General features: G+C 39.5%; 2 protein-coding genes across 2 annotated transcripts in view; one reads left to right on the top strand and one right to left on the bottom strand.

Annotated features, from left to right (window-relative positions):
* ZFP64 (ZFP64 zinc finger protein) overlaps positions 1–22084 on the top strand; it is an 83249-nt gene that overhangs the window by 34727 nt on the left and 26438 nt on the right. The window lies entirely within an intron of this gene.
* Positions 17276–18350, bottom strand: LOC134389705 (max-like protein X). The gene has a single exon (XM_063113287.1). The coding sequence runs from the start codon at positions 18329–18331 to the stop codon at positions 17594–17596; it is 738 nt and encodes a 245-aa protein (XP_062969357.1). The 5' UTR covers positions 18332–18350; the 3' UTR covers positions 17276–17593.

Raw genomic sequence — 22084 nt, 5'->3', positions numbered from 1 at the left:
TTGATTTCATATCTTGGCTATTGTGAATAGTGCTGCAATAAACAGGAGGTGCAGATATCTCTTTTGTAAGCTAATTTCCTTTCCTTTGGGTAAATGCCAACAGTGTTTGGTATGTGGTATATAGTAGTTCTACTTTTAGTTTTTTGAGGAACCTCCATACAGTTTCCATAATGGCTGTAGTAATTTACATTCCAACGGTATATAAGATTTCCCCTTTCTCTAAATCCTTGCCAGCATTTTTGTTTGTTTGTTTGTTTGTTTGTTTGTTTGTTTTGTTGTCTTTTTGATATTAGCCATTCTAACTAGGATGAGATAATATCTTACTGTGGTTTTAATTTACATTTCCCTGACGATTAGTGATGTTGATCATTTTTTCATGTACCTGTTGGCCATTTGTATGTCTTCTTTTGAGAAGTGTCTATTCGGGTCATTTGCCCATTTTTTAATCTGATTATTTTTTGTTTGTTTTTTTATGTTGAGTTGTTTCAGTTTATTGTATGTTCTGGATATTGACACTTGTCAGTGAATAGTTTGCTAATATTTTCTCCCATTCTGCTGGTTGCCTCTTTGCTCTGTCGATTGTTTACTTTGCTGTGTAAAAGCTTTTTATTTTGATGTAATCCAATTTGTCCAGTATTGCTTCTGTTGCCTGTGTTTTAGAAGTCTTCTCTACAGATTTTTGCCCAGACCAATGTCTCAGAGAGTTTCTCCTGTTTCTTCTTCTAGTAGTTTTATAGTTTCAGGTCTTACATTTAAGTCTTTAATCCATTTTGAGTTGATTTGGTAAATGGCAAAAGGTAGGGGTCTTGTTTCATTCTTCTACACATGTATATTCAATTTTCCCAGCACCATTTATTGAAGAAGCAATCTTTTCCCTGATGTATGTTCTTGATGACTTTATCAAAGATCAATTGGCTCTAAGAATGTGGGTTGATTTCTGGGTTCTCTATTCTGTTCCATTGGTCTGAGTGTCTGTTTTTATGTGAGTACCATGCTGTTTTAGTTATTATAGCTTTGTAGTATAATTTCAAGTCAGATGGTGTAATACCTCCAGCTTTATTATTTTTGCTCAAGATTGCTTTGTTTTCTTATTTCATTGTATTGTCTCTTGTTCTGTGATAAATATGATTTATGATGATTATATGATAGTCATTTCATTTCTGAATTCCTTTATCTCTTTCCTTATAATATTTATGCTACATACTATATTTTCTTGTCCTATTGCATTAGCCAGAACCTCAAACAATATATAGCTGGCAACCCTGTTGTGTTCCTAATTTCAACATGAATGGCTTTAGAGAGTCCCAATTTAATATGATATACACTTTCCTTTTGGTCATGGTTTTTATAGTACTTAGGTCATTTTCCTCCACTCCAATTTTCACTTAGAGTTTTTTTCAGAGTGGATTGCCAAATTTTATCAAATACCTTTTTAATATCTTTAGTTTTATTTAATGTAGTGATTTAGTGTACGACATAGCCTGGTATTGAATCACCTTGCGTTCCTGGAACAAACCCTTTTTTTAGTTATGTTGGATTATTCTTCTGATACATTACTGGATTTCATCTCTTAATATTTTATTTGAAAATTTTACAACAATATGCATAAGTGCAGTTGATCTCTAGTTTTCTTTTTTGTGCTATCTCTGAATTCTGCTTCTTTGTTCATTTGTTTTAGGCTGTGCTACTCAAATAAATTGCAGCTCTTTTCTCCTTTCCTAGCACCCTGCAATAGTTTGAATGCCTTAGGAATTATCTGTTCAATAATTTAGGCTAATGCCCTTTTTCATTGTGCCTTCTTTACAAATTTTCCAATTTTTTTCCCATAATTTTTGGTCTGTTTAGGTCATATACTTTATCCGGATCAATTTTAGTAATTTATATTTTGCAAAAAAAAAAGAAAAGAAATCATTCACTTTGCTGTAAATTTTCACCTGTAGCCCTATTATTCCATTTAACATTCTCTTAAAATTACTTTAATACCTTTGGCATTGTGGAGTCTATCAGCTACTATTTCATTTTGTTTTGTTTTGTATTTTCAGTCTTCCAGTTTATCAAAGGGTTTATTTATTTTGTCTTTTGTGTTAAAGCAAAAGTAGAGCTTTTGATTTTATTTATTCTTTCCCTACTCCTCCTCCATTTTATTCATTTCAGCTTTCAGCTGTTACTTTTAATGATTATTTTCACCACTTTTCTTTCAGTTTATTTTGTTATTCTAATTTCCTTTCTAAAGTTTACTTATTTAACGTTTGATAATAAAAACATTTAAAGCTATATATTTTTCATTATGACTTTACCTATGTTAACAGATAATTTTTAATGTTAGAATCATGATTGTCATGTAAATGTAAAATGAAAACTTGTCAAAGATTTTATTTAATTCATTAAATAAAGGTGAAATCAGGAAGATGTCACAACAGGTTCAAAGGAGAATTCAATGAATGTATACTCACATAGGCAGTCAGGAATGCTAAAATCAATTTACCAACACATGTTAAACTAGTCAGTATCTCCAGAGTGATAATCAGTTGCATTCCACCAGACAAACTCTGTTTACTGCCCTGCGGACAAGCAATTTGCATTATTATATATTTTTGTAAATTACAGTTGTAAAATAGCTTAAGAATGTTAAAAGGTGCTATCCACTATAGAATCAGATAACCCAGATACAGTAACTGACAGTAATCCCTTTTGCCTCCTTCAAAATCTTTTAAAGTTTTTTCTTACATCATATCCCTATAAATCATTATATGAAGTGCCCTTTTTTAAAATAAGTTTCTAGAGATACTTCGTCATTTCAGTTTTAGGGTTTGTTTGTTTGCTGGGCGGGGGGGATGGAATAGAATCCAGGAGTTACATAAAGGTATGTTTCCTATTTTTCAAGTGCTTATAATTTGTGAAATGATATTTCAGGTTTTGGTTTCTGATGTTAGGTTTTGGTCTGAGAATGTGACCTGTAAACGGTGTGCTTTTTGTAATTTACTAGTTTTCTTTTTTTTTTTTCCCCCTTAATTTTATTTTGTCGATATACAATGTGGTTGATTATTATAGCCCATTACCAAAACCCCCTCTCTCTTCCCTCTCCCCCCTCCCACCCAACAATGTCCTTTCTGTTTGCTTGTTGTATCAACTTCAAGGAGTTATAGTTGTTATGTCTTCTTCCCCCCACCCCCCGGTTTTGTGTGTGTGTGTGTGTGTGTGTGAATTTATTTATTTATTCTTAGCTCCCACCAATAAGTGAGAACCTGTGGTATTTCTCTTTCTGTGCCTGACTCATTTCACTTAATATAATTCTCTCAAGGTCCATCCATGTTGTTGCAAATGGCAGTATTTCATTCGTTTTTATAGCTGAGTAGTATTCCATTGTGTAGATATACCACATTTTCTGTATCCACTCATCCAATGATGGACATTTGGGCTGGTTCCAACTCTTGGCTATTGTAAAGAGTGCTGCGATGAACATTGGGGAACAGGTATACCTTCGACTTGATGATTTCCATTCCTCTGGGTATATTCCCAGCAGTGGGATAGCTGGGTCATATGGCAGATCTATCTGCAATTGTTTGAGGAACCTCCATACCATTTTCCATAGAGGCTGCACCATTTTGCAGTCCCACCAACAATATATAAGAGTTCCTTTTTCTCTGCAACCTCTCCAGCATTTATCGTTCAGAGTCTTTTGGATTTTAGCCATCCTAACTGGGGTTAGATGGTATCTCAGTGTGGTTTTGTTTTGAATTTCCCGGATGCTGAGTGATGTTGAGCATCTTCTCATATATCTGTTGGCCATTTGTATATCTTCCGTAGAGAAATGCCTACTTAGCTCTTTTGCCCATTTTTTAATTGGGTTGCTTGTTTTTTTTCTTGTAAAGTTGTTTGAGTTCCTTGTATATTCTGGATATTAGTCCTTTGTCAGATGTATATTTTGCAAATATTTTCTCCCACTCTGTTGGTTGTCTTTTAACTCTGTTAATAGTTTCTTTTGCTGTGCAGAACCTCTTTAGTTTGATATAATCCCATTTGTTTATTTTTCCTTTGGTTGCCCATGCTTTTTGGGTCGTATTCATGAAGTCTGTGTCCAGTCCTATTTCCTGAAGTGTATCTCCTATGTTTTCTTTAAGAAGTTTTATTGTTTCAGGTTGTATGTTTAATTCTTTAATCCATTTTGAGTTGACGTTAGTGTATGGTGAAATGTATGGGTCTAGTTTCATTCTCCTGCATATGGATATCCAGTTCTCCCAGCACCATTTCTGAAGAGGCAGTCTCTTCCCCAGTGAATAGGCTTGGTGCCTTTGTCAAAGATCAGATGGCTGTAGGTGTGTGGGTTGATTTCTGGATTCTCTATTCTATTCCATTGGTCAGTGTGTCTGTTTTTATGCCAGTACCATACTGTTTTGGTTATTATAGCTTTGTAGTATAGTTTAAAGTCAGGTAGTGTTATGCCTCCAGCTTTATTTTTTTTGCTCAGCGTTGCTTTGGTTATGAGTAGCCATGCTAATGATTTGTCAATTTTATTTATCTTTTCAAAAAACCAACTTTTTGATTCATTGATCTTTTGAATTGTTTTTTGGGTTTCAATTTCATTCAGTTCTGCTCTGATCTTAATGATTTCTTTCTGTCTGCTAACTTTAGGTTTGGATTGTTCTTGTTTTTCTATATCTTTAAGATGAAGTGTTAGGTTGTTCACTTGCCATCTTTCCATTCTTCTGAGGTGAGCATTTAATGCAATAAATTTCCCCCTTAGTAGTGCTTTTGCAGTATCCCACAGGTTTTGGTATGATGTATCATTATTTTCATTAGTTTCAATAAATTTTTTGATTTCCTGCTTGATTTCTTCTTGGACCCATATGTCATTAAGTAGAATGGTGTTTAATTTCCATGTGTTTGTATAGTTTCCAGAATTTCGTTTGTTATTGATTTCTAGTTTTAATCCATTATGGTCTGAGAAAATACATGAGATAATTCCAATTTTTTTGAAATTGTTGAGACTTGATTTGTGACCTAATATGTGATCTATCCTGGAGAATGATCCATGTGCTGATGAGAAGAATGAATATTCTGAGGTTGTTGGATGGAATGTTGTGTAGATATCTGCCAAGTCCAATTGGTCTAGAGTATTGTTTAGATCTTGTGTTTCTCTGCTGATTCTTTGCCTAGATGACCTGTCTAATATTGACAGTGGGGTGTTCAGGTCCCCTGCTATTATGGTATTAGTGTCTGTTTCCTTCTTTAGGTCTAATAGAGTTTTTTTTATGAATCTGGCTGCTCCAACATTGGGTGCGTACTTATTTATGATTGTTATGTCTTCTTGATGGATCAGTCCTTTTGTCATTATGTCGTGTCCCTCATTGTCTCTTTTATGGTTTTTAGTTTAAAGTCTACTTTGACAGATATAAGAATAGCTACTCCAGCTCATTTTTCTTTTCTGTTTGCATGGTAAATCTTTTTCCATCCTTTCACTCTTAGTCTATGTGAGTCTTTATGGGTGAGGTGGCATATAGTTGGGTCCTCCTTTTTAATCCAGTCAGCCAGTCTGTGTCTTTTGATTGGGGAATTTAAGCCTTTGACATTGAGAGTTGTTATTGAAAAGTGTTGATTTATTCCTAGCATTTTATTGATTGTTGTTTGGTTGTCTTAGGTGTCTTTTGTTCCTTGCTTTCTGATTTACTGTTTGTTTTCTGTGTTTGTTGGTTCCTTAGGTTGTAGACAGTCTTTTTGTTTGTTTGTTTTCTCTTCATGAATGCCCTTTTTATTATACTAGTGGGTTTAGATTTTTCTTGGGTTTTTATGGCAGTAGTAGTTATTTTTCAGGAACCAAACCCAGTACTCCCTTGAGGATTTCTTGTAAGGGTGGTCGTGTGGTAGTGAACTCCCACAGTTTTTGTTTGTCTGAGAAATATACTATTTGCCCCTCATTTCGGAAGGATAGCCTTGCAGGGTAGAGTATTCTTGGCTGACAATCTCTGTCTTTTAGTATTTTGAATATATCATCCCATTCCTTTCTAGCTTTTAGGGTTTGTGATGAGAAGTCTGATGTTAGCCTGATTGGGGCTCCCTTATGGGTGATTTGACGCTTCTCTCTTGCAGCTTTTAAGATTCTCTGTTTGTCTCTGAGTTTTGCCAATTTGACTATGACATGACTTGGAGAAGGCCTTTTTGGGTTGAATACGTTTGGATATCATTGAGCTTCCTGGATCTGAAGATCTGTGATTTTTCCTATACCTGGGAAGTTTTCTGCCACTATTTTGTTGAATATGTTTTCAATGCAATCTTCTTTTTCCTCGCCTTCTGGAATACCTATGACTCAAATATTTGAGCGCTTAAGGTTGTCTGATATCTCTCAGATTTTCTTCAATGCCTTTGATTCTTTTTTCTTCTTCTTTTTTTTTTTTTTTTTGTCTTCTTGTGTTATTTCAAACAACCCATCTTCAAGTTCAGAGGTTCTCTCTTCATCTTCGACAAGCCTGCTGGTTAAACTCTCCGTTGTGTTTTTTATTTCGCTGAATAACTTCTTCAGTTCGGCAAGTTCTGCTACATTTTTTTTCAGGGCATTGATTTCCTTGTACATTTCCTCTTTCAGGTCCTGTATACTTTTCCTCATTTCATCATGATGTCTAGCTGAGTTTTCTTGTATCTCATTCGGTTTCCTTAGAATTATCACTCGAAATTCCTTGTCAGTCATTTCAAGGGCTTCTTGTTCTATAGGATCTAGAGCTTGAGAATTTTTATCTTTTGGTGGTGTACTTTCTTGATTTTTTGTATTTCTGGTATCTTTTCTTTGATATTTATTCATTGTGGCAGGGGGTTTCACAGTCCACAGATCAGGTGAAATGAGCAGAGTATCTTCTGTTCCACTGGGCAGTCTGATGAACACAGCAGGCCAACCGGCTCTCTTGGGGCGAGTTGGTGGGAGCAGTTGGCTGGTAAATGTCCTTCAGTCAGGTCAGGTCCCGAGGAGGAGTTGGGGGATGTTAGCTTTTGGTCTGAGAATGTGACCCGTAAATGGTGTGCTTTTTGTAATTTATTAGTTTTCTGTGTGGCCATTTACATGACCAATTTCTGTAATGACTTGGTGGTTATCAGAGTGTATAGTCTCTGTAGACCTCAAATTTCTATAAATCAAATTGACTTTGTTATTTAATTCCTCTAATCCTCTCTTAGTTTTTCATCTGTTTGGTAAACTTCTAATGAAGTATTTTAAAACCTCTCACTAGGATTGTGGGTTTTCGTCAAGTTTTCTTGAATTACCAGGGTGTCTTGTTTCATTATATTTTGCCATATGTTGTTTGATATAGACAAGTTTGTGGCTATTGTATATTCTTTGCCAATTTTACCCTTTATCCTTATATACCTCTTCTATTTAATAGCTTTTGGCCTTAAATCATACTTTATCTTATAGTAAAATACAACATAATAATCAGAATATTATTATATTTGCCTGGTTTACCCTTACCCATTCTATTGTTTAATATCTTTTTCAGCTCCTCTTTGTCTTTGATAGAATTAAAATCTTTTGCATTTATGAAAGTAACATATACTTATCCATGTCCACCTAATTTAATACTTACTATATTAAATTTTATGGTTTTCTTCTTTCCCTTTCTAACTTTCCCACTTTCTCTGGAAAGTTCTTATAAATGTCTCCATTCTGCCAGCAGTTACTTTCCAATCTTTAACAATTATTTTTAAATTTCTATTTCTCTACTGCTATGTAAAAAATACTAACCGTGCCTCAATTTTCCATTGAGAAGTATCCTCCCTGATGAAAGGAGGCTTTTGGGTCTCATCTTTTTCTACAACCCCCATCCCCAAATCCTGTGTTTTGCTGAGATAACTTATGAGTTTATTTCCAGGCTTCTGTTAAGTTTTATCCTACAGTATGTCTCTCACATTAAAATTGTGAAATTACTATCTCCATTTGGATGTAACCAAAAATCACAACAATGAATTTCACAACATTCTTTATTCACATATACTCTTCTTCTTTCCCTATTTCACATCTTTACTGATTTTATTTTTATTCATTTAGAGTACTTTCTTGAATATATTCCTCAGAAAAGGCACATAGGTGGGACTTCTTTTATCCTGGCAGATGAATGATGCCTTTAAACACAGGATGCTTTTTTCAGTAGTCTTTAAACTCTGTTCTGGTGGAGATGAAAAGTTTGATAGGGATCTGATCCAGTTCTCAGATGCCCTGGGTCCTGTGACCCAGCAAAATTGAGACAAAAGGATGGCCTTTCCGGGGAAAAAAAGTGGGGAAGTGTCCTGCCTTAGCCAACCAGATTGAGAGAATCAGTCTCTGAAGCTTGTAGAATAGGGGGAGGGGCTTGAAAGGAGAGAACATTAATCTTGACAATTATTGGTTATTCATCCCATCCTTCTCTTCAAAATTATGTTTATATAAATCGAAATTCACATTTTTAATTTTCTAGGACTGTAGCACTCCAAGGGCTTTGGTTCTTTACAATCTCTCTGAAACTTAGAATCCTCCTGTAAAATGATGTTTTAGAGCAGACTTTTTCAAACTTGAGACCACAGATTCTCAGGGAGGAGGGTAGGGATGGAGTCTCTTGGACATATTCTGAAGAAGGCATGCTAAAAAAGCAAATTTTCTTTTACTTTTGAGTTTTTGTTTTAATGGGAATGCTTAAAAATATTAATGAGTATCCTGATTCATCAGAATGACTAACTTATAATCAAGGACCACCAGAAGATTTCTGCTCCCAGTGTGCACTTTCTACAGTTGCTTTGGAGTGATTGCAATAGATAATTGGCTTGAAAATCAAATGGAAGTATCATTACAAAGAAAGTTTAGAAACAGCATGTTGTCAAACATGGCAAAATTAGCAATCGTGTTTGAAATGTGTATGGCATCCTGGTTACCCTGGAGGGGGTTAAAAAAAAAAAACAATCACAGAATTTAGATTTGCCTAGTCAGCAGTGCCAGAGGTTGGGAAGCTGATTTAGATCAATGCCTAGCATGAAAGAAAAGTATAAGTAAATAAACTTCCTCTCCATTTCTCTAATGCATTTACAGTTTCTTTCCATGTTCTCTATTCCATCTGGAAATGTCTTTCTTCCCTCTACCTGCCCCTCTTCATGAAGATTCCAGAAGTAAGATACCTCCCCCTTCCCAAGCTACAATTAAGTCAGTGTTTTCACAGGACCCTGGTCTTACTGGCACTTTTCACAGTTGTAATTAAAGGCTTATCATGTACCCGTTTGCTTATTGTATGTCACTCCCACTAGCAGTGAGCAAGCTCCTGAGGGCAAAAACCATGTATCTTACCCACCATTTATACTGCAATATGTAGCATAGTACCTGGCACATAGTGGGTGCATAATATTACAGAAATGGCAATCATAATTTTTCAATGATAAAAGCTACCATTTACTGACTCACAACGTGCCAACACACTGCTAAATGCTATATGTAATAATCTCATCTAATGCTCCCAATAGCCCATGAAGAGATACTATTAGTACCCACATTGTACAGAAAAGGAGGCATTTTCCAACTTACCCATATAAGAATCACCTGGAAAATGTGTTTGAAATACCCACATCCATAGCCCCACTCTGGAAATTCTAATATGGTGAATCTAGGAGGGGGTCTGACATTCTGTATTTTAAGTCTAGCACCTCTGGAGTGTGATCTGATTCATGCAATATAGGAAATACTCAAAGAACCAGGGGCTTGGCAAAATTAAGAGACCTGCTCTGTGTCACACAGCTATCAGTCCTAAGAGGTTTAAACCTAGGGCCACCACTCAAATCACCTGCACTCCTTCTAATCAGCACGTTTTCAGTAGTCATGACCTTGTCCAGTTTTCTGTATCACAGCTTGTTTGCAGGAACCCCTTTCCCCTCTACTCCAAATCACACATGGATCTCCACACTGTCAATTTATGCAGCAGGGAATAATAAGCAGGGCTGGGTAGGTCTTCAGTGTGTGGTCTCTGTGCCCACCCCCAGTTGTGAACAATAGACCTGCTCTGTCGCACCTTGGTTTACAACTATGATTTTGGGGATTCAAGATCAGTATCTTTGCTGTGAGCTTCTTATACAAACCAAAATGTTTCAGTGTTGTGTTCAACTTTATTCTGCTGTACTTGATCCAGGTGAGCTGGTTTAAGCCCGCTGGCATCTAATGTTACACGGGTTCTCCTGGGAAGACCAAGAATTCAAGGGTTGTGTCCTGGAACACAGTCACTGTATGGATCCTGGCTACTTTTGCTTTCCCCCTCCCCCAATTTTGCCTTTTTTGTTCTGGCTTCAGAATTCTCCTCTGAGCATAAAAACAATGCTTGAAACTGAAATTTCTCTTTGATTCATTAGCCAGAATTGGATCTTCTGGAAAGATTTTGGTTGAAGATTTGGAATAAAAACTATAAAAGATTTTATCCCCTGCCACTCCTGTTTCCTTCACTGCTGTGACACTGCCCTTTCTTTAGGTCACAGGTTATCTGAGGTTGTTTGAGGAACTAGATTCAACCCCCTGGGCTTTTCCCCACTGGGCTTCCTAATCTCAGACATGAACTGAAAGTTCAGGGAATGCAGCCTGGAAAGAGGGTGGGCTCTTGCTTAAGCCAACCCTTCCCTCATTAAAATGCTTTTTCACAGAGCTATTCTGTCCTTTCGGTGAGATGAGGAAACAAAGGCACAGAGACAGAGTTTATGTGACTTGCCCAGGGTCACTCTGCTGGTTACTGGCCTAATCGCATGTGAGCCCGAGGCCAAACCGAGCTTCAATACCTCCCTGCACTCTTCCGTCGGTGTTGAGTGTTGGGCTAGTGGGTAACAGACAGAGGCAAGAGTACATTTTTCATTTTGCTTGGTTTAGTTTTCTAATTTCACTTGGTGCTTCAGACTTCATCCTGGTATCATGAAAGCGAAAGAGGGCCCCCACAAGTCCCCAAACCAGAGAACACAAGTTCCAAGAAAGGCTGCAGTTTAGTATTGAATTACTGGGAGTTGGCAGGGCCACATTGTGACTGTCCTGGGCCCTGACGCTTTTGCTTACATAGGTCCTTTTCTCCATATAATGTGTGTGTGTGTAAAATATATAATAGATTTTAAATTATATCTTACAATTGCATGGGTATAAAGATGAATATAATCCAGGCAGCACTATATTAACATTTTTTCTTCTAATTTTAAAACAAATTAAAGCATTTTGTGGGCCCTAAGTGTACTGTGAGCCCTGATTACTAAGTCCACTGTGGCAAATGGAGAAGTCAGCCCCAGAAGGACTGAGAGATTATAATCAAGACTAGAAAAATGCAAGAGAAATTCACATTCTACAGGGAGAAGTGGGTTGGGCAGAAATATAATTATTTATCTTTGTTTTGCCTAGTTTTTTTTTTTTTTTTTATGTAACAGCTTTATTGAGAGATGATTCACACACCGTAAAATTCACCTTTTAAAGTGTACAATTCAGTGCTTTTAGTATATTCAGAGTTATAGACCATTACCAGTATCTAATTGTGGAACACTTCCATCACCCCAAAAAAGAAACTCCCTACCCTTCAGCAGTCACTCCCCAGACTCCTTTCCCCCAACCCCTGCAACCATTTACCTACTTTCTGTCTCTGTGGATTTGCCTATTCGGTGCATTTCACATAAATGCAATCATACCATGTGTGGTCACTTGTGTCTGGCTTCTTTCACTTAGCACAATGTTTTCAAGGTTCACCCATGTTGTAGCACATGTCGGTACTTCATTCCTTTTTATGGCCAAATAATATTCCATTGTATGGATGTACTACACTTTATCAGTTGATACAAATTTGGCTTGTTTCCACTGTTTGCCCTATTTTTTTAAACGTTAATATATTAAGGTTTTTAGATTTGTGAACTTTTATTATAAAACCTGCTACTTATAGAGCAGCAACTCTGTGTCAGCGACATTAACTCAATAAACACCCCTACTGAACAGCCCTATTCAGGAGCCATTATTACCATCAGCGTTGCAGAAGGTGCAATAGAATGAGTAAGCAGCTGACCCTGGGTTACATAGCTAGTTAATTCGGGATTTGGGATTTGATTTGACTTGAATCATCTAATAATTAAGTCGTTCTGGAGCTAGAATCCTGTGTTGGAAATCTAGTAAAGAGCAGGGCACATTCGCCCACATTTGTATAAAACATAAAAACAATGCAGTTAATTCTAGCCCAGTGGCCAATATAAAAACACAACAGGAAGTTCTATCCACTGGTTCTGTATCCACAGATTTAACCAGCTGCAGATCACAAATATTCAAAAGAAGAAAAACAATAAAAAGTAACAATGCAATAATAAAAAATACAAATACAAAAATACAGTATAACTATTTACATTGTATTAGGTATTATAAGTAATCTAGAAGTGATGTAAAGAATACGGGATGATGTGTGTAGGTCATGTGCAAATACTAAGCCATTTTATGTCAGGGACTTGAGCATCCACGGATCTTGGTATCCATGGGTGTCCTGGAACCAATCCCTCATGGGTACCAAGGGCCAACTGTGGGAGGGCCTGGCAAGGAAATGACATGCTTCTCTCTCTGGTGAGTAGAAAAGGTGGCAGTGCCTGCCCAAGGGGCAATACTGATTTCTGAGTAAACTGACATCTATTGAGCACTTACTGCATGCCAGGTACTTGCTAAGCACTTAACTGCTGCCTTCCACAACTGACTCTCGAAAAACCAAGGGGGACCAGAAGAAAGCAGCTGCATGTTTCTTACCCACACAGATACCTTTATTTGTATTTTTAAGACATTGTTTCTTAGGACAATCAAGATTTTTTGGATGCAAAAATAATAAGTAAAAGAGTACTTTGGAATAGTCTTCTATACCAAATCTATTTTTCCCTTTTTCAACTATGTAAACTATAAAATTTTTAAAGAATTCATTTAGAAAGTAATTTTTAATGCTGATTTTGTGATTCTTGAGTGATGATAATAGTCGTTTGTCTTGGGCTACATTTTTCTAGTATTATCTCTCCCTGAGAGCTATTTCACTGAATTTTGAAGGTGGAATTGGGTGTTTAATTATTAGGAAAAGGGAAACTATAGGGCAAGTGTTCTGGATACCATTGGCTGTTATGGTATTGTCAGTTCATTGGTGCATTTGTTCCAGAACACATGTAAAGAATTTTTAATAGGGTCTAAGGTGCTATGAGGACGGTAGGCTTGTACAGTCGAGCTGCTGCCTAAAGCAGCTTATTTTCTAGTGTACCACTGTTTCTTATCATTTTCTCTAACAAAATTGTGGATCTTGAGGGCTGAGACTGACTCTGACCACTCTAACTCCAGACAAAAGTGCTCAGTAAATGTTCATTGAGCGTCATTCACTCAATGTCTCCTGAGCAACCACTATGTGCCACCTGCTGTGTTCTAGACACCTGTCAAGTTTCAATGAGCAAACAGAAAATGATCTTGCCATTGTGGAGTCTATCACCTTCTAGTGAGGGGAAACAGACAAATGATAAACAGAATCCGTAAGTGCATTATGCAGTGTCTCAGAAGCTGATAACTGCTGTAAGAGTGAGGGCCTGAGTACCATGAGGTGGGTGGGCCTGGGCAGGGAGGTTGCAGTTTTAAATAGGGTGGTCAGAGAAGGTCTCCCTAAGAAGTTAAGATTGGAACAAAGGCTGGAATGAGGAAGCAAGGGAGCCTTGTGGATATCAAGAGGAACAGAGTTCCAGACGGAGGGAACAGCCAGAGTGAAAGCCCTAAAACAGGAACGTGGCTTGTATGAGGTTAACGTGGCTGGGGAAGAATGAGCACGGGAAAGAGGAGCAGGTAGAAAGTGGGGCTGAAGGGAGCATCATTCCCTGTTTTTTGTATGTCTGACATATTTGATAATAATTTAAACAATAATAACAATTGCATTCATTCAGCATATACTAATTGCCAAAGGGGCATACAATGGTGGCAACACAGAGCAGGCAGGCTCCTTGCCCTCTGGAAGCTTACAGTCTAGTAAGGCAGACAAGCAAGTTGTCACAGCACATATATGCTCTAATGGGGACACAGGCACATCAGGGAATACAGAGACATTTAACTCAGATTTGGAAGGTCCAGTGTATGCGGGGGTGGGGGGTGGAGGGATATGGGGAGTGGGAGTGAATTGAACCTGAGTTGGGTCAAATGATAAATAAGAATTACACAACTGAAAGAAGGGAACAGAAATGGGGGATGCGCACTCTTAGGTGACCATGTGCAGGTCTAGAGGGAGAGAAGTCATTTGTAGTTGGAGCGTTTTTCTAGAAGAGAAAAGGCAAATTAAAAAGGTCAGTGTTCCTTGAGGAGTGTTAGCTCCTAGGAAGGCTGTTTATATCTAGAGAAGAAATACCACATTTATACCATTTTATAAAATGATGTCATTAATCATCCAAACTTGGACACTTTTGAGAGTGCAGCCGCACTATTGATAATTACTCCGGGAGAACAGGTGTAAATCAACCCTTATTACTGACGGAAGGCCAAGCTTGGAAGCTGTAAAAGAGTGACTAACGCTGCCCCCTAGTGGTGGAGTGCAGCAGCAACACAGCACACAAGGCAAAGCTTAGAGTTTCACTCCCACCAGGGTCAGTTTTCCAAGAAAAATAGCAAGTCAAATGCCACAAAGCAGATCAAAGTTTGGGTTTTCCACCTAACGCTTTAGACATAAATTGATTATTACTATAAATGTATGTTTCTGTCTTTATCAATCTGTTTATTCTTAGCTGTATAATTTTATTCTTATTTTCAATGTTAGTGGCAGTAGCAGAATGGACTATTGCTTCCAACTCTGCATTTCCTCCCTGTTGCAGAATTATATCCACCTGTCCATTGGCATCATGGTGGGTGAAGTTAGCTTCTCATCGGTTTGGGGGAAAGGTGTGACTTGCTTTGGCTAATGGAGTATTAGTGGACCAGATGGGAAGTGGGGCTTTAAATGTGGCTGTACGATTTGGCTCATCCTCTTGCTCTGGAATGATGTGCCATGGGGAGAACACACCCTGTGCAGCTGATGTCCTGAGCAAAAATGAGCAAACACATGGAGCAAACCTCAACCCAACCCAGAGTCTAGAGCCAAGCCCAGTAAGTCACAATGAACCCACAGAGCCAGAATAAGAAAAACATTTGTGTGCAGAGCCATTGAGATTTTGAAGCTGTTTGTTACATAGCAAAACACTGACTAATGCAGTAGACTATTGGTGAATATCCTTAATTTCTTATTTCCTGCTGAACTGCCATATAGTGTTCAGTATCTGAATGAATGAAATCATGTTTTCCCACAATACTACTTTAAAATCACTTTCAACATATATGGTGGGAAAAGTATTTGTACTTGTTTTTTTTTTTTTTTTTTTTTTTTTAAATTTTATTTTGTCGATATACATTGTAGCTGATTAATGCTCAAAGTATTTGTACTTGTAAAATTCCTTTCCATCTTCTTGTTTTCTTTTTCTTTCTTGTCTTTATTTTTAAAAATTTCTGGACAGTCCTCTTCCCACTGAAGAAAAACCAGCCCATAGGACTCGCCAGCCAATCTGCCCAACACTTTTAGCCTCGATGTGGGCATCTTTCATAGGAAGCAGAATTTTTCCCTCTTGCTGTGGGCCTCGGCACCTCACAGGAGATGCAGGAAAGGAATGAAGCCTACAGATGCCTCAGCTTTTATGAGACTTTACACCTTTCTAAAGAGGATTTGGTTCATTTTGAACTAAATCTAAGTTACCATGTGTCTCCAGAAGGACTTCAGATTAATTTGAAAGATTGATATGTTCAAGGCATAACAAGAACTTAGTTCTCAATATTAACATTTCTTGCAACAAATCGGCAGTCATCACTACAGAGCATCTTTCAACCTAATCCAATATAGGTAGCATAGACATATCCACATTACCTTTAAGTAGGTGAGTAAGTACTATCATTCACAGACCTTTTAAATCTGGGTTATAAGTGTAAACAGGATATGGAGATCTGGAACTATTGGCAGGAGAGGGTAATGGTTAAGCACAAGGGGCCTGAGGTCAGAAAGAACCGAGTTCAAATCCCAGCTCCACATCTTCCCAGATATCTGACATGTAACTTAACCTCTCTGAACATCAGTTTCTTTTTCTGGATAATGGGGATAAGGAAGGATTAAATAAAATAATACAAATTAAGTACCTAGCACATAGCAGGCACTCAATTAATGTAGCCATATGCAGTGGCAGCTCTAATAATCTGCTTTCTCAGTGTATATGCATCTTCTGTTAAGCCATCAATAGTTTACAGTTGTCACATGCTGCCAATAAATTCCTGTCCCAGTTCAAATGGCCATACCAACATAGAAGTCAGTGCTGAGGACTCAGACCTTGCCCTTGTCTAGAAAGCCAGCTTAGACGGTTTCACTCAAACAGAGCAAACCTTGGTGTTTATGCTAAAAGATGCCCCCTCCACACCACAGAAGCCTCCCTTCCTTCTGAGAGCTGGGTGGGTGGGTACCAGTACTTCTGGGCTGCCCTTTGGTTTTGCCATAGAGGGGTGACTTTTTTTTTTTTTTTTTTTTAAAGGAAAGCATTTGGCAATATTTATTGTAATATAATTTGATATAAAAATATTTAATTTCCTCTGGAAAATTAAACCTCCCAGACAAAACCTGTGAAAGGCAGAAGGGAGCTTGGGGGACAAGAATAGAGAGAGACTACTATACACCAGCATTTGAAGAGCCCAAGGCTTTAACCAGGATTCTCTGGGCTTAGGCACCCCAGGAGAAATTTTGAGTATCTTTACTCTTTCACCCCACCTCCAAGTCCTAGGAGAAACGCCGGCAACACTGAGAGATGGCAGAGATCCAAATACACTTGACGGAAAGGCTGGGGTGGTTTTGAGGCCCAGGTGATTTTCCAAAATTGTAACTTTAGCAAAATTGCATTGTTGGTGTTTAGAAAAATAAAAATTTCAAATATGTAGTGCTGTGTCACACCTGCCTTTGCCGTGCAGTACTACTGCCTATGGGATCAGAAAGCAGGAGTAGATAGGGAGGGATGAGGGTGAGAGAATAGGAAGGGAGAGGGTAGGGATCTGGTATCCCAGTCCTGAGCAGGCCAGAACGCCCTGGCCTCACCTTGGACTGACGAGGCTGCCCTAGTCTCGGCACAAGGTGGCCTTTCATGGCTATGAGAGTATTTCCTCATACTCCTTTTCTCCCATCCGACTACTGCCAAAATGGCCAAACTTGGGCCAACTCTTGCCCAAGAGACCAAAACAGAGGCAGTTTCCAAATATATATAAATCATGAGCAGAAATCTGAGGCTTAGAGAAAGGGGTGAGAGGCCAGGGGCTCTTTGGCGTGCCCAGAGCAGACCCCCATCCCGAGGACTTCCTTGGGGGGGAGGAAGACTGGGTAGGTTTGAGTTTTATGGTCAACATAATAAATTAATCAGAAGCTTTCACAAAACAAACACCCCAGCCCCACTGAAGATGAAGTGGGGCTGGGAAAAACCAAACACCAAGTAGAAACCAGCTGACCAGTATGAGGTGTCGTAGTTCAATCTCATGGCCCAGCAGCTCTGTGGCCAAATAGAAAGACTCAAGGGCCTCCTGTTGACTGTTCTGCAGGTTTCTAAGAGCCGGTCAGTAAAGCTGGTTTTTCAGTTGGTGCGGGACTCCAATTACAATCTCCCGTAGGGTCTGAGGCTTACAGTGCTCTTCAATCCAGCTGAAGACACAGGCCGATAGCTCCTGGAAGCTGGCCACAGAGATGGAGGCATTGAAGGACTGGAACAGGGAGTCCATGATGCCTTGAAACACGTTGAACTTGACTTGGTCAGAGACCTGGTCCTCCCCTTCATGGGGGTTGTCCTGGTGTGCCTTGACAATCTGTTCATAGTTCACTTTCATGATCTTTAGGGCTGTGACATCCTTGCGTAGCGTGGACACCTCCTCTTCCTGCTTTTTCTTCTCCTTGTGCAAAAACTGGATGTAGTCAATGGTCTTCTGTAGAACAATGGCTTTGCTGAGCTTCTGGGAGCCAATGGAGAAGTCCTGCTGCTGGCAGGTGGGGACGATGGTCTGAAGGTCATCATAGCCTCTCTTGATGGTGTCCCTTCTCTTCTGCTCAGCCTGAGTGTGTGCTCGCCGCTGCCGGTCCTTGTAGGACTCCTTGTAGGACTCCTGATGGTAATCACTGTCCTCGTCATCTGTGTTGGGGACGGAAGAGGCACTGGTGGAACCGATGCTATTAGCTCTGGACACTACACTCCCCTTGTGGGTGCATTCTACAAAAAGCCCAGGGTCCAAGCTGTTGTCGCTGTAGGCATACTCCACCTTGACCCAGGGGTCCTCGGGAGAGGCGCCCGACTCCGTCATCATGGACCCACCGAACCGGAAACAAGCCTGACTTTTTAGAGTAAAAACATCACAACAATTTTTTGTAAAAAGTTTCAAACAGCAAAGTTAAAATTTGTCATGAACACCCATATTCTTACCACTGGGATTCTGTTATTAAACTGGTACTATTTGCTTTATCATATATCTAGCCACTGCAGTAAAGTTTTCATTGAAAAGTAATACATGCACAGAGTGAAAAAATTCAAACATTTCAATGTGGCATTCTTCTCCTGTTCACTGGATTTCCATCTCCCTTCCCCAAAAGCAGTCACTTATAGTGGTTTCTTTTTTACCCTTTCAGAAATTTTCTATGCTTACACATGGCTCGTATTATTTTCCATCTATTTTTTTTTCCTGATTCTTTATAATGGGCTCTTAGTATATATATTGGCCAGTTCAATAAGAGTTCATTAAGTACCTACTATGTACCAGACACCCCTAGAGGAGGGAACCACCCCATCTTCTAGAGGGGATTCAGAAATATTTCATATCAACTCATGTGAAACTAGCTCACTCTTAAAGGGACTTTTTAAACCAGGGCTCAAATGCCTATTAGGCCCAGGTAGTAAGAAAAATATATGAAGGTATCTGCAAAGCAAAACAATAAAAGCTTAACCACCAGGCATGCAGGTGATCACATGCTGGAACTGAAGTTTATTAGTTCTGGGAATTCCTGGGTATTTTCTCTGCCATGAAGGAGACTCGGGTACTCCACGCTTCGCCTGCTTGTTTGGGGTTTGTTGTTGTTGTTTTTGTCTTCTGTTCTGCTAACCACTTACCACCCAACCCTCCGTTTTATCTTTACATACCTCATGGCTTCTGCTTGCTGAGTGAGGGTTTTGCTTCCTCCTGACCTCAAGTGAGGAGAGTTCCTCTCTGGCCTTTCTCTACAGCTTGAGCAGACTTTTTCAGCTCTCTTTTGGTTACAAGTAACAGAAAACACAACTAAAACTACAGAAGCAAGGAGACGACTTCCTAGATGGGCACTAGGTAGTTCCCAGAATCTAAGGAGGAAACACGGGGGTCGGGGCTGCTCCCAGGATGTTGGAGACTGAAACCAAGGAGGCTGTCCTTGTGTGACCCCCCCCTTTTTTTTTTAAACACCCATGCTCATCCTTGCTGGCTTTTGCTTGTTTTTCTTCTTCCCTCCAGCGCAGGGGTTTCTGTACTCAGCAGAAGGATATGGTCACAGGCAGCCCCAGCTTACCACCATCCCAATTCAGCAAATCCAGAAGGTGGTCTCTCTCCTTGCTTTGGTATATGGACACCCTAGGAACAATCTCCTGTAAGGCACATGCCCAGTGCTAGAGCAGGTCAGGGGGATACAGCAGTCAGTGGTCCACTCCTCTGGCCACAGGGTGGCTTTTCCATAACTGGCAGCCCCACCACAACCAAGTCCCCAAAGGAATGAGAGTGCCGTGGTTATACAAAACCATAAATGTCCATCACCCAGGCCCTTAGCTTTGGCTGCCTTGGGTTAATTTCCTCCTCCTCTTAGCATTTTCTAGATTTTCCTTGGAGATCCACTCACCCCCACTTTTAGTCCAAATAGGGCTGACACACCCCCTGAACTGGACAGGGCATGTGTCCCATGCCTGGCCAATCATAGTACCCCATGACCTTAGTCAAAGGTCACAAACAGGGTTCAGCAAACTTTTTCTGTAAAGCAACAGAAATAGTTGTCTATTCTGTCTCATATCAAAGTCTGTATTTTTAAGCATTCATTAGACTACATTACTTCTCAATGAGTGTCTTTTTGGTGAAGAGATCATGTATTTTACTTCTTTATAGATTCTTTATAAACCTAGCACTTCAAGTTAAACACATTTACCCTATTGATGATTGATTTAGCAATCTATGAGCTCCTCAGACCTGCAAACTTACCAAGAGCAAATGTTACTAGATCCTGCAGTGGATATTTGATCCTTACAACTTTAGAGGAAGGCAAGATGGGTGTTTTTTGTGCCCACTTGTCAGGTGATTAAACTGAGGTCCAAAGGTCATGAATGCACCATTAATCCACTTCACTCATTGCTAGACAGGCAATGCCAGAATTCACCATCACAGCTCCCTCATTCCATTTGCAACCTTGGACTTGTGCCCCTAACAGAATAGAGAGAGAGGAGACGGGGGTGAGAGGAGGAGGGACTTACACCTTTGCAATATGGCACTAGTTTGACATCACCCAGAAACAAGCATAGAAGGACTGGGGTGCCGTGGCAAAGACTGTTAGTTGTACCTCAATAGCTAGTGTGTTCTTATTTTAAGACTAGACCTCTGAGGTTTTTGTGGGGTTGAACATTAATAATATTCAAATACCAAAATAATATAAGATTGAGAAGTCTCATTTCCATCCTGTGTTCAGGCAACTGCTTTTATTAAATTTTTTTTGTCTTAATTGCAGTTTCTCTAGCAGCAGACTGAGTCTGGACTAGAAAGCAAGTCGTTTATTTGCAAGGTGATCCCAGTAAACACCAGTCGGGGGGGCGGGGGAGTGAGACACAGAAGGGAAGGCAGCCATTGCAGAGTGAGTCCTCAACAGTTACCACTGTGGGCAACTCTGGGAGACAGGTTAGTTATTATAGTGGATTGAATTATGCCCCCCCAAAACTCCCAGAAGCTTGAACTGTGTCCCCCAAGTTTTATGTATTAGAAACAGCCTCCACCGTGACTGTTAAGAGGGTGGGAAATCCTATTACAGTAATTGAAAGGTAGAGCCTTGAAGAGGTGATTGGATTGCAGGACCATGCAGTAGTGAATGAATTAAAAATAGTGGTCAGGGGCGTGGTTCTGAGGGCTTTAAAAGAAGAGGAGAGTCTGTCTTGCTCTCTCTCTGCTCTCTTCTGTGCTCTCTCTGCTTCCACCATGTTGGTCACTGTTGCCACCACCAGGTGGACTTTGGACTTCCCAGCCTCAGAAACTGTAAGCAATAAATGTCGTTTTTCTTTATAAATCACCCAGTATCAAGTATTTTGTTATTAGCAACAGACACAGTCTAATACAGTTATCCTACCTAAGGACTGAGGCATTTATCCACCAACCCCCTTCGGTCATTGTTGGAGGGCTGCTTTGGGGAGGGCATGGGATTAATAGCCCATCAGGGTCCGTCTTCTGCACACATGGGCAAAATGGATGTGGCAACCAGAAAAGATGCTCAGGCAGAGAAATGTAGGTGCTGGCAGTGGGAAGTCAGTCTAGCAGGTACTCTGGTGACAAGGGTGCAAGGGTATGAGTGGGACACCAAGAGCATTTGCTGTACAGCACAGCTTTCCAGGGTTTTTCTTTCTGCAAACATAGCATATAAGTATATTCTCTTTTACCCCTTCATTTTTGCCAAAAATAAAAAAAGGAATACTATATACATGGTTCTATTCCTTGCTTTTTTCACTTAATATTTTCAGAGGATCTTACCATATTTACACATAGAGAGGTTTTTTTGTTTTTCAGCTGCAGAGCATTCCCTTGTGTGTCTCTACCATGGTTTATTCAACAAGTGATCTATAGACAAACACTAGGGTGTTTCCAGGCTCTTGCAATTTAAAAGGGGTTTACAATGAGTATTCTTGTATCTGGTTATCTTGTATGTGTGCCACTGTATCTATAGGATAAACTCCCAGAAGTCCCCCTGAGTTTTAGTTGGGCAAACGGCAACCCTATGAGAATGCACATTCCTAGACTCCCTTGCAGCTATGTGTAACCACGTGACTAAATTCTGGCCAATGGAACTCAACCAGG

The sequence above is a fragment of the Cynocephalus volans genome, chromosome 1 (assembly GCF_027409185.1).
Source record: "Cynocephalus volans isolate mCynVol1 chromosome 1, mCynVol1.pri, whole genome shotgun sequence".
Taxonomy (NCBI): Eukaryota; Metazoa; Chordata; class Mammalia; order Dermoptera; family Cynocephalidae; genus Cynocephalus; species Cynocephalus volans.
The sequence above is the reverse complement of the archived record's forward strand: the minus strand, read 5'-3'. Positions and strand labels throughout refer to the sequence as shown.